Here is a 13,922-nt window from a genome sequence, read left to right on the forward strand (position 1 = left end):
TCATACCTTTACGATGTATATTGTTATGTTCTAGTTAGAACATAGCTAGCCTCAGATGGATCGGTGTAACAAAAAGTCCTTAGAGATAGACCAATGGTAATGTTGATAAATGATGTTATGTTATAAGGAATTGGTCAAGCATGTAGCTATCAAGGTATTTGGTGACTCTAGGATTCTAGAAGGGGATGAGTCCTCTATGCACATTGATGTGGGTTAATTCATTAACCATGCACCTAGGGGTAAATGCATAGGGCAAGAATAAGGTTTGTGAAATAGTTAAAGACTTAAAGAGACAAAAAAGAATAAATTCATGTGGAGGGGATCATAACTAATAAGCAGGTACAAATAGCATGGGGCCTTCTAGGAAAATGAGGTCACTTTGGTACAAGCTTCGTGGAAAATGAACAATGAATTGTGTGTATGATTTGTGGCTCAAGCTAGGTTGGCCTATAGAAAGTGCCTTGGCTAGGTGGAGATGGACTCTTGAATGCCTATGATTTGTTTTAAATGATTGAGGAGTAGCTCTTTACATGTTTCATTGCATATAGTTCAATGCCTATTTCATTGCATATAGTTATTTTCCTTGCATGTGCTTTAGATGAGCATCATTGAACTCAAAAGCAATTGGTCTCCCATCTTGGAGCAGAGTAGCACATCTTGTAAAATTATTAGCATTCATCTCAATCACACAAACGGCTTGTTAGACTCTATGATGGCTAGCATAGGTGTAGTAGCAACCCAATGTTTCAAAGTCTCGAAACTATCATTGAAGTCTTTACTCCAAAATACAAAAATCTACCTCCTTATAAGAGGTTTTGTAAGTGGGAGTCTTTTGAGCATAATCTTGAATAAGATTTTAAAGAATACCATTGAGACCAAACGGTAATACTATGAAATAGGGATGATTTTTTCATGTTAGTTTCTTTAAGAAGCGAAACTTTTATATTGATGTCAAAATTTGTATGCCCTAATACAAATAAATGTTTGAAACATTCGCCAGGATTTGAAACTTTTATGTGAAAATTTTTTAAGTTTCACTATATATTTTACTTATAAATTCAAAAGAAAATATACAAAAATGTGCTATATGCTATCAATATTGTGAAACTAAAAATATATCTTGATGAACTTTTGCCATGATTTTATATTAATATATATGTATACCTTCGATAAAAACATCCATGCTATGAAATCATAATGCTCATGCCTCGATCGAAACCCAATCCCTTTAACGTCATCTTCATCAATTTGTATCTAATGATACTCCATATGTTGATAGCTTTTAGAAAAATATTTAGAACCCAGCAATGCACAAGATTATCTATTCTTATTTTTTATTTTAAAATTTTCCCGTTTCTTATAGTTAACATACATATGTATCATGCCATCACCCATCGTCAAATATTCTTTGATTTACCTTACTATCTTGTCTTCTTCCTTCTGAGTTAAATCGATAAGGATTTATTAAGCTGTGAAGCTTTCATCTTTTATGTGATAAGTTGGGTATTGAATGTAGGTTTTCAATTCTATAAGGGATAATTACTCTTTGTTTCAAGGCATTGTAATATTTAAGGTGGTGAGAGCAAAAGGGGGAGTAAGGAGTTGGATACCAACTTAGTCACTCATTATGTACCTGTGTATTAAGTTGATTTTACTTTTATCTCTTTCAAAGTAAATCACATTATTGCCATTACTTTGGATACTTATATGCAATGGGGTTAGTAATGATGCTTCAAAACCGTTCAAGATTTTCCCATGTGTTCTCACCATGAATTACATAGTCAAATTTAACGGGCCTTTTATGCTTGCCTTTTTGTTTATCAAAACTTGTAGGCAAACCAAGAAACACTTGCAATAAATTTATCAAATATATGTTCAAACTTCAAACAAATATCTTAAGTACCCTCTTTTCAAATATTTCAACAATTAAGCCAAAAACAATCAGAATCGAATCTACATATCTAGAGAGTCCTTTCAAGTAATATTTGCATGTGTAGTTCCTGTTATCATCAAAGTTGTCTTCCATATAAGGAGGATGTACACTTTCTATTCATCATCAAATCCTCATGCATGAAAAGCTCAAGCCTCCGATAAAACCATTCATGCCATACGCATGCTCGTAATCAAACTTTCTGTAATGTAATATCTTATGATCATTTCAAGGCAGCTATGAGTTCAATTATTTTAGAGTGGATATATTAGGATATATACGTTTCTCTCAAAGCATCCATTATGCATGTTACATGGAATGATTATTGAGATATGCACAGTCTACACATTTAAAACTTTGTAAGGCAATTCATTGCAACTATGAAATTTGGGGAAACAAAAGGAAGACCAGACAACCACAGCAATTCCCACCTGAATTCATCCTAGTAATCCAAAAAATGAAAATCCTTGCTCATTTGTTTGGGGATAGGATAACATGCGTGAAAACAGAAGGCGGGCCACATTAACATAAGGTGTTGAAGGAGAAGCATTAATGGAGACAGAGCCCTTGGTATTTGTCTTAAGGTGCCATTGGAGGGGGCTTTACACCGTCTACACATCTGCTTCAGATACCAATGATTGCTTACCTTGGTGATTGAATCTATCATATGTGATTGAGATGGTCTGGAATCCAAAACAGCTCACACATACACTTGTTGGAGCCTTTTGCCCCAAACCAAAAGCAAGAGGTCAAAAGCCGGTAAACTGGCCTCACAGGTGAGCAACCATCAGCTTGACCATGCAAACTAAAGGCAAGTGCATCTACACAATTATATAGGTGAATTGAGGGTACAAGTGATATAACTAATTGAATGCAGATTACATGAGTGACACAAGCAAGATAGGTTGATTGAATTTGAAGTATCTCGGTGCTTAAAAGGTCAAGGGTGTACTAACACACAAAATAAGTAAAAGGAAAGGAAAGTCAAAATCATAGAAATTCCCCTTTCATAGAAGAAAATATAGACCATAGTATTAGCAATGGCCTGAAATACTATTTGCATGCTTCCAAGAGGAACAAAGCAAAATGAATCCTTGCTAAGTCGTTTGGGCATAGGATAACATTTGAATGTGGATTACATGAGTGACACAAGCAAGATTGGTTAATTGAATTTGAAGTATCTCAGTTCTTAAAAAGGTCAAAGACAGGAGTAGGTGTATTAAGACACAAATTAAGTTAAGGAAAGAAATCAAAATCATAGAAATTCCCGTTTCATTAAAGAAAATATAGGCCATAGTATTAGAATGGCCTGAAATAGTATTTGCATGCTTCCAAGAGGAACAAAGCAAGAGAAAGCTCATCTATACTGATGAATTTGATGATAAATGGCCTTGTAACACACCTTGGAATACTGACAGGAATGAGACAGATGGCAGTAACTGTCAACTTAATATGTTTGATCAATATGTTTGATCAACAATGCACCTTGCAATGTACCAAATCAATAACGTTTGCAATGAACAGCCAAATAGCCACATGATCATGTGAAGAATGGATTGAGTGCCCAACCTAGCTGGTTTTATAGAGAAGGCTTCTGATGCAGATACCGTAGGGTGCATGAACAAGTGAAAATACATTTGCAAGATCAATCAAGTAGCCCATCTCCAACACTCCTTCATGAGAACATGTCGAGAACATCCTTGTTCAGGAAGAACTGTACCCTGGTTTTTCTCTCACTATGTTGTGGACCGGACCAGCTTTTTATTGAACAAATGTTTGAAGGGCTGACAAAATGCCCATAACAGCTCTGTTGATGAAAAGGATCATCAGTAGCCAAACAACTCTACTCAGCCATCATCTCTTGCTGCCTCCTCTCTTCGTATCCGCTCCTCTTCCTCCTTATTGAATATAGCATTCAATTGCCGTTCAAGCTGACAAAAAAAGGTCCCGCGTAAAGTTGATGAAAAGACATGAAAACAAAAGCCATATACATACACGAGACCATCAACAATGCTTGATCTGACTGTCATACCTGGATATTCCTCAACTTGGAAGCTTGCAACTCATCGCCTATAGTTGTAATTCTGCAGAGCCAGAACACAGTCATTAATGTTAGAGGTGTTATTGCTTGAAGTATAGCATAGCCTCCTCAGCAGATAATTTCCTATGGCAGTCTTTGATTTTTCATGAATGCTTTCCAAGGAATTATAATGGAGGGTAAACTTTCTAATCTCTCTATCCCATCAGAATCCTCAGTATCTAAAACTCATTACCTGCATTTTAATTCAGCAACTAGTGCCAGGAGCTCCCTCTCTCTGTCTGTTGCGAACTCTCCCTGGCATTCAGTCAACAGAAGAAAGTCATGTTAAAGATAAGGCATGATTATGGACATAAAGAAGCCATGGCTTGGAGATCAAACGTCAAAACAGCATAGAAGAAATGGATGAAATAATAAGAACTGATAGACAATGTCACGTAATAACTCAGAATCTTAGAAATCCTCCTTAAACCAATGAGACATAGACAGCTCCAAACTTGTTGCATCAGGGACCCAATAAGGGAGAACTGCACCACTGAAGCTCACAGCTAGTTGCAGAGGAATCTTTCATTCAAATGCACCAATTTAATGCTTAAATGAGGCTTCAAAATAATCTTTTGGATTAAGAAAAGGCCGGTCACAGAACTTTAACGTGCAAACTGATAACTGAGTGCTTGATTTCTAGCTTGACTCCTGAATCTGGTTTTGAAAATCTACTTTTTTGTTTGCTGCTTTTCTTGAAGCAGTCACGGAGATTTTCTGTTCACTTGCTATGAATTTAAACAAAATCTGAGTGAATTTCATCATAATGGATATATCTACTAATGATATCGCCAATGAATGAGTAATGTGGCTTGCTATTTTAAACAAATAGAAAAAGAAAATTTCAATGCAAAGAGACTCCATATTTCAGTTGGGTGCTTGTGAGTTGATTTCATCCAGTAGATGTAGAGAAGAATAAGAAATAAAAACTTTTTATACATGATACATAGTGCTTTGGTTTTTCAAAAAAACTAAAAATAACACCCCCAAAATTAAAACTACAAATGACACCCCCAAAATTTAGGTGAACTTAGTACTCCTTCCCTCCACATCACATCTAAGCAATTGCTAATGGGTCTCCTAAACCCTAAAAAATAACAGATCCTAAGTCCTTGCTCTAGCATCCCTCTGTGCTTCCTCAGGGGACGTGTCGGCCAATTGAGAAGACTAGTACAGGATTTCTCTAGGCAAAATTGATGGGAATGGGATGCCTGAGCTAGGGGGACTCATCCTTTCCTGCACAGAGGTGGGTCTAGGGATTATTGATCCAGAGATACAGAGCAGGGCCTAATTAGGCAAGCTCATTGGTCATGGCTTGCCTCTAGGTAGAAAGACCTGGAAGCAACTATAACAGCAAGGCCTTAAGTCTTAAGTCGTTGAATAAAGACTTGTTTATTTATGCTTACATTAGTCCCAAGAACATGCTACCTTTGCACTATCTCACGTTATCTGCCAACTTGAACTTTTTAAGCCAGCACAAGGGGGAAAGCTAATCATAGTTATTGCTCTGGAATTCAGCTCTCAAGTACACATTGGACCTTTAGAAAGAAATCACAGCACCTCCCCCTTTCATTCACAAAATGACACGGTTTTATAGGACAAGAAGGTCAAATCCAGATAAGCAGGTACTTATTCTCACAAGAACAATGCAGCAGTATGAGCTTCACAGTACGACGCACTTGACATAAACGGTGAACTGGTTATTGCATTCATTTGTATGAAAATTCAGAAAACAGAGAAGAGACATTGGCTGTGAAAATTGTGATTTTGTTAGTTCATCCATTCAAATATCACAAGACATCCCAGAACACTAATTATTTCAAGCAATGCGTTTCCTCCATATAGCCATGTGGTACTTCTTAACCAGTTTTTCCAAAACCACTAATTATTTCAAACAATGCATTTCCTCCATATAGCCATCTGGTAGTTTTTAACCAAAACCAGGGGAAGGCATGGGTAATTACCTATGGATAAAGGTTACGGAAGAAAGACCAGAGAAGATTAAAATTTGATACATCTTCCAGACAGGACAAGACAATGTGCACTAGTCAACAAATACTGAAGGCTGAACTCTTACCGTAGAATCCACTGAGCTGATAGCTGTACTTGTGGACATATTTTTTATCCCAAGTCCAACAGGTTGATAGCCTGCAGAAAAAAAAAATCACTTCAAGGTAAGAATAATCAAGTCAATTTGATATAGAGAAAAATGCTGAAATTTGATTTGTGAGATTACATTAGACATATAGCATACAAGTGTCATGATAGTGACATCCTGGAAGCTATTTCAAAACAGTGAAATGGGCTGTGATGAAAAGATTGTTTGAGACATGAGTTATCTGCCAAGAATGCAAGCAAGCAATGCATTAGCAAACTGACGTACAAAATCCAAACAAAGCAAGACGGCAGTCATTTGAGCCCCCAAGGAAACTGTTGCATATAATCTTGAGGCCATTTGCAAAATCAAACGATGTCCATTCATTGAAATGGTTACGGAGCATAACGTACCCAAAATTTGTGAAATGCTCTCGGTAAGGAGCATTGTGACTCTTTTGAGAGCTGTCTTGACAGGGATACAGAACAGCTACCATGGAAAAATGAAATTGCTCTACACAGGAAGGGGCAGGAATCCCTTCCTAGCCTAAATTTTTTAAAAATAGCGGGAATGGTTACAAGCCTCTCCTTGGTCTATAAAACAGAGACTTTTGAGCAAAGATCCAAGAGGAATTTATCTTTATATAACTTGCTGATAGAGCTGAAACAAAAAGGCTCATTCTGTGCCTAAAACAAATATAACATCTAATCATAGTGAGAGCTGCAGCAGAACAGCTAGAGGCAAGAACAATGCCTTACCTTGCTGTTTTGTGCATTTTAAGAAAGCTTAGATACTGCAGCACAAGTAAAGCTCTAGCAAAGGATGACAAAGCTGAATCTCTTGCTATCACTAAAATAGGAATGCCCTCCAGATATATGAAGAAGCCTTAGCAGAATTGGCAAGGATGGATCGGATGGGGTAATTTTTTCAAGTGGATGAGGCAACACAGCACAAGGGGGCCCAATTTGTTACTTTATGCACGTGTTGATGTCCTCTTGCAAAGGGCAGATGTGGCTTGCAAAAAGAATTTTTAGATGCCTTCAGTCAATTTTATCAATCTTCAAGTGACTATTGCTAAAACCAAGAGCATACACCAACACACTCTACGATGTCCCCAACCAGCCCATACAAGTTTTGATTCAGAAGAGATTGTATGCTACCAAGAGAAGACTATTTGCAGATTATGAAGAGGAGATGCAAATGCAGAAGTAAAAGAGAAAAGCATACGCAAGAGAAAGAGACAAGAGAGGATCCAGAAGAGGACTTCTGTCCATTCAAGCAGGAGGGAGTGTCATGACAAGAGAAATCACTAATCCGTGATTAGTAGACATTAAAATATTATTATATATTATACACCAATGGTGTAACATGTATATGTATTTATGATGGACACCGTCCGATTTGTTATGGTGGTGGATAATCTGAGTAGATAGGACTAGTCGAGCTAGAGCCGCTGCTTCAAACGGCATCAAATTTGGACATGTTATACTTATTCTCTTAATAAAAATGTGCACACACGTGTCTAGGTCCTAGGGGCAATAGGAAGGGAAGGGTGCATTAAGGTACATTGAATGGTAGATGCATGGGTCATAGGCTAAGGGTAGGTGTAAATGGGAAGATGGAGCTTGAGTGATCTCAAGGGACATTAATGAAAGTGTATCTCCCTTTCATTGTGAATCTCACGTAGCATTATCTATTCACCTTGCATTCATCCACCATCTCTCCCACCTTGCATGTAGGTCAAAATAGAAACAAGTACTCTCACGAGGGCGCTCTTTCCCATTGGAGGGCCAATTGGCATTCAAATTCTGCATATTTGCATTCTCAAAAAGTTTGGTTCTTCACAACTTTGGAGGACATCTCCTCCCCACTAGTTCCACACTTTTCACCATGGCCCACCTCAAAGAAGCCACCAATGAATTGCAAAACTGAAAATCTAAGGATCGTGAAAGCCTTTAAGTAAAAATTATTACATTTGACCACAGTTAAGTAAAAGCCTTTAATTCTTGTGTGGTGTGGAGCTTTCGTAGAGTTGCAAGGTCACTTGTCTTGATCGACAAGCTGTTATAGAATGCAATGCTGCATGATTTTTTGAGAGGTGTGGTGAAAGAGGCTTCTCAATGAAGTTTTGAAGCTCTAGTGGCAGGGACATCGGCTTACCAATCAACATATCCAAAGCTTCGAATGAAGAGGGAGTAGACAAGCTATGGCTTTCTATGAGAGGGACACAAGCAAAGTGCGCACCTTGCATGGAATCACTCTGTGAGTTAAACAAAGGTGCCCCCTATTCCCCATCCTCTTTTGACTTACATTGATTAGCTGGGCTCTTTTGTGGACACTTATGGCACATAGGGAGGGACAATAGCACAGATTCTCATCCACATTTTGTTTTATGTTGGTGGTGTCATATCAGATATAGCTAAGGGGTTATAGATGCACTTGATAGTCTTGTAGGTCTTTTATTACAGCCAAAGATAAGAAAGTCAACCTAGGTTAAAATCCTCAAACTACCTTCTCCCCTTTGTCGACCTCTTCCTCATTGGCTGCCTCTCCCACCAGTGGAAAAGAAAGCACCAGGGGGCTGCTAATAACAGGGAAGGGGTGGGAGGTAGGATAGGAGGAGTGGATGTTGAAGCCTGAGAAAAAAGCAGCGATACATGGAGGAGCGGGTGTAGGAAACCAATAGGAGTGGAAGTGATTGGAGGAGGGCCAGTAGAAGTATCACAGTTGACTAGGGACGCTTATGCAAGGAGGTCATTCACTATACAGTGTGTCACAAAATTCACCATAAGATATGGGAGACTTGTCAATTTTTTCTCTAAGCTTGCAAGACTTTTCAATTAAAACAAGAGTGCATGTGATGATATGGTATGGACTCATGAAGTGGCAGATAAAGGCAACACAGCTTGCGACGTGCAAGCAGCTATGTGGAGGATACATAAAAACATAGATTAAAAAAAGACTTCCACAACACCAATTAAAAGACTTCATGTACTTTAGCATATCACTGCATTGAGACTTCCACATGACCAATCAAAAAACTTTCTTTACTTTGGTATATCATTGCACTGTTGATTACAAGGTTGCCACGCTTGTAGCATAGCCATCTTTTCTCCTTTGCCACACTCAGTCTCCTTTCATCACTCCCTCGTTGCTTCAGCTGTAGTGTCACGACACAATGCTACCAAATACTCTCCCCTCCCTCCTCTTTCCATGGAGTATATCTCCTGGACTCTCCTAGGCAGGTTCCTTTCCCATTGATCATCCAGATCACTTTATCCTCTCTATTGGCTGCTGACCACTTCCTTCCCATCTCTTCTCAGATGCTCATGACCACATACGATTTGAGCCGAAATCCATTGACAGGCTTGTCAAAAACATTGCCATGAAGATCAGCTAGGCTAAATGTGCCTTGATCAAAAACTTCCATGACCCTGAAAGGTCTATCATATCTCAGCTTGAACTTTCCTGGTCTCTAGCTTTGTGTTGAACATTAAAACTAGATCACCTTTTCAGAATAATTTGAATTTGGTATTTCTGTTGATCTAAGCCGTTCTTCTCTTTTGAATGATGTCAGCAATGTAGGAGCTCTGAATCTAATTGCAATAATTGTTGTTATCTGAAATTAACTAATTCTTCTGGTGAAATCCTGTGCTCTACAACTACTCTTAGGCTTCCTGCAACAAAATCCATTGAAACTATAGCCTCACAACCATAGACCAGTCTGAGTGGTGTCAGATCTGTGGCCACTTTGTAGGCTGTTCTTAATGCCCATAAAACTGAATCCAGTTTCTGATCCCAATCGGTGGGATTTTCTGCCACTGTCCTCATGAATATCTTCTTCATGATTTTGTTGGTACTTTCAGCTTGACCATTGCCCTGAGGATAGTAAGCTGCTGACTTTTTATCTAGCATCATGTGGAGTTTTGTCATTTTTCTGATTGTTTTGTTGATGAAGTGTGTCCCTCTATCTGATACTATCTCAATAGGAACACCAAATCTTGTAATGATATTATGATATAAGAAGTATGCAACAGTTCTCGCTTTATTATCTTAGAGGGCTATTGCTTCCACCCATTTTGTGCAATAATCACTTGCACCAAGTATGTATTGATTGCCTGTACATTTTGCTGCTGGTTTGATAGGGCCGACAAAGTCTAGTCCCCCACTTTTGAAAAGGTTCTAAGGCTAGGATAGAATGATGTGACATCTTGTCATCATCCAGTGGCATATCATCTCTTTGGCAGGGTAAACAGGATTTTGCATAGTTACGAGCATCTTTTAGGACTGTGGGCCACCACAAGCCTGCTTGCAATATTTTTTTACCTATGATTTGTGGGGGTTAAAGGTCACTGTGCCTTTACCCCGGTTATGTACAATACTCAAACACATATATAAATGAATGAAAAAGAAGATTAGGATGGTTCTGCACCCACCAAAACTTGTGGCTCTCTGTCTCTCTCTCTCTCTCTCTCTCCTTCTTCCATTCTTGCTTCCGTTAAGAGCACTCTCAACTGGTATTAGAGCCCGGGTGATCTAGTTGAGCGTGTGTGAATGCTTGAAAGCTCAGCAACTCTATGGGAGGAAGGAGAAGCTCTGTGGGAAGCTTTGTGCGCAACTTTACTTGCATCCGAGTATGGAGAGACCTTGGAGGAACCTTTGGAAAAGTCACTTTGGTTTTGCGAAGTGGTTTTGAGAGCCTATTAAGTGTTTTCAAAGAAAAAGTCGTTTTTTGAGCTTTTCCCTGTTCCGTTCGATGACAGAGACTCCGTATTGACTTGTAGAGGCAACTATTGCTTGCTTTTGGTGTCCACTTCACTTCAGGAGCTTGGAAACACCTTCATTCTTGAATCTGGGATCATTTCATTGGATTTCTGACTCACTGTGTCAGTTTCCACGTTTTTTGCCCGAGTGTTGGAACTCAAGTTTGGAGCAACCATTTGCAAATCTGTCAGTTCCGGTGGACTCAGGAGGTCCTAAAACTTCTATGTTGCTCATCATTCGCACTCCGGTGGAGTTTACAAACAGCAATGTTTCCAAAAACGTTTTTCAGTCCCTGTGTTGAACCCAGTGATTGAGACCACGGTTTCCAAAACCGTCTGTCCCATTGCATTCCAGACGCCCAAAAACCCCTACCTGTCAGTTCTTGCACGATTCGGTGGAGGATTTTCAGAGTTATAGATCTCTGTGTATTTGATTTCGTCTCTCTGTTATGCATTTTTCATTCTAAGGTTTTGAAACCTTAGATTTATGCCACATGGCAGTGGATAAGTGTTGACTCCCATTTCTCACTCATCGGTTGGGATTTTGGAGTTCTGGCAAAAGAGAGAGATTTGCAAATTTTCTTGCTGAGTCCGATTATGCAATGGCACCCATGTTTTGAGGCATCTCAGGTTCTATTTTCAGTAGCGGTCATTACCGTGGGACTATGATTTCTTGAACATATCTTATGCAAATCACTCTGGTTGCAGTTTGAGCAGTGTGCGCTCATTCGTGGTATGCATTGGGTTGTAGTGGATGATTTATAGGCCATTTGGATGCATTGTGGTCCTTATTGGATGCACTGATAGGCCCAAATTGCCTTGTGGGATGCTATTTTTATGGACGCTTTGCACATGGATGCTATTTTATGCTGAGGGACAGCTTTGACACATTGCAGGTGATGCACTGATAGTGCTATGCTCTCTTGGATGAGATATTATTAATGCATATGCCAGTGGATGGTGTTTATGCTTGAGTCATTTGGCACTTATTGGCATTTTGGATTGCCATTGCAGTTGGCATTTTCTTTTGGGCCAGATTTGCTCATATGGATGCATAGTATATGCACATGAGTCAAATGCATCTTTTGATGCTTTGAGCTTTGAGTTTTGGTGATATTTCACTCTATTGTGGCATACACATTTGGGTGCACCTGGTATTTGGTGTGATTCTCTCTTGCAGGCACTAGCATTTGGGATTTTGTTTCATTTGCATCATGGCATCCTCTTCCATGTCTGAAAAGGAGTTTTTCAGCATTAAAAAGTTTGATGGGACAAACTTTTCTTTGTGGAAAGAACAAATAAGGGATGTGCTTATTCAAAAGAAGCAGATTAAACCCTTGGCACGGATTGAAGCTAAGCCTGCAAATATGTCTGAGGATGATTGGAATGAGTTGGATGCATTAGCAAAGTCTACTATTAGACTTCATCTTGCAGAGTCAGTTTATTTCACAGTAGTAAATGAGCAGACTACAGAAGATTTGTGGAAGAAACTGTGTGCCACTTATGAGAAGGAAACTGCCTCTAATAAAGTTTACCTCATGAAGAGGTTGTTTGAGCTGCAGATGAAGGAAGGGGTCTCCATTGCTTCTCACTTGAATGAATTCAATATTATTTTCAGCCAGCTTCAGGCTCAGAAGATGAATTTTGATGTGGAGACTAAGGCAATATTTCTCTTATGTTCATTGCCATCCTCATTGGATACCTTCCGTACAGCTGTCAGTAACTCTGCACCTGGTGGAGTACTGAAATTTGATGATGTTGTGGGTAGCTTGTTGGCCGAGGAGATTAGAAGGAAGTCTATGGATGGCAACAAGCAGGATGCAGCCTTAAATGTTCAAAGGGACAGATCACAGTTCAGGGGGAAGTCCCAAGAAAGAGGAAAGTCTCGTAGCAAATCCAGGGCACGGAACATTGAGTGTTACCACTGTGGCAAGAAGGGCCATATGAAAAAGGATTGCTACAAGCTAAAAAGAGAGCAAAAGGATAAGAAAAAGAATGCAAATTGGGATGCAAATAAAAAGGAAGAGAGTCCAAGGGAGGACAAAGGAAAAGTGAAGATCGAGAAGATCAATGCAGTCACACATGATAGTGACAATGACGTTCTCTTCATGTCTAGTTTATCTGCAGAGTTGCTTACCACTTCAGATGATGCATATTCCCATGATTGGATTTTGGATTCTGGTGCTTCATTCCATGTTACTCCCCATAGGGAATGGTTCTCCACTTATGACAGTGGAAAGACAGGTTGTGTGCATCTTGGAAATGACTATGCATGTGACATAGTGGGAGCAGGTGACATAAAGTTTTCTTTTGCAAATGGGTCAGCATTTATTTTGAAACATATGAGACATGTGCCTAAGTTGACCAAGAGTCTTATTTCAGTGGGTCAGCTAGATGATGCTGGTTTTCACACCACTTTTGGCTTTCAGAGTTGGAAAATTCAGAAGGGCTCTATGCTTTTGGCCAGGGGTGCCAAGTGTGGGACTTTGTATCCCTTACATGTATCAGGGGTATTTGATCATGTTGTTGCAATAATCGAGCAGCCAAGCACTTCTTTGTGGCATTGCACGTTGGGGCACATGAGCCAGAATGGAATGAAACTCTTATGCCGTTTGGGTTATGTACCGCATTTGAGTTTCTCTGATTTTGAATTTTGTGAGCATTGTCTCTATAGGAAGCAGACTAAATCAGCCCATAAAAGAAGGGGAAAGAAAGAGTTTGAAATGCTTGATTTGGTGCATTCAGACGTATGTGGTCCCATGCCTACACGGTCATTAGGCGGGGCTGAATACTATGTGACATTCATTGATGATGCAACTAGGAAAGTGTGAGCTTATGCTATAGCTCGGAAGAGTGATGTGTTCTAGGTATTTCAGAAATGGCTGGCCTTGGTTGAGAATCAATCAGGTAGAACGCTTAAATGCCTACGGACTGACAATGGTGGAGAGTATCTCTCTCATGACTTTCAACATTTCTGTGATACATATGGGATTAAGAGGGAGCTCACATCCCCTCGTACTCCAGAGCAAAATCCAGTTGCAGAAAAGATGAACC

At 39.4% G+C, this 13,922-nt stretch overlaps 1 protein-coding gene across 2 annotated transcripts in view; it reads right to left on the minus strand.

Annotated features, from left to right (window-relative positions):
• Window positions 1–3,202: 3,202 nt before the first annotated feature.
• The window catches only part of LOC147901799 (uncharacterized), a 91,656-nt gene continuing 80,936 nt past the window's right edge, over window positions 3,203–13,922 (minus strand). For both annotated transcript variants that reach the window (XM_087374509.1, XM_087374508.1), the window contains exons 20-23: window positions 6,088–6,158; window positions 4,204–4,265; window positions 3,963–4,014; window positions 3,203–3,861 (exon numbers count right to left, since the gene is read on the minus strand). In XM_087374509.1, the coding sequence (XP_087230635.1) occupies window positions 3,778–3,861; window positions 3,963–4,014; window positions 4,204–4,265; window positions 6,088–6,158 (269 nt within the window). In that variant the 3' untranslated portion in view covers window positions 3,203–3,777. The remainder of the gene's footprint in view (window positions 3,862–3,962; window positions 4,015–4,203; window positions 4,266–6,087; window positions 6,159–13,922) is intronic.

Source organism: Dipteris shenzhenensis, chromosome 5, assembly GCF_047967505.1.
Source record: "Dipteris shenzhenensis isolate YYH24624 ecotype China chromosome 5, Dip_SZ_1.0, whole genome shotgun sequence".
Taxonomy (NCBI): domain Eukaryota; kingdom Viridiplantae; phylum Streptophyta; class Polypodiopsida; order Gleicheniales; family Dipteridaceae; genus Dipteris; species Dipteris shenzhenensis.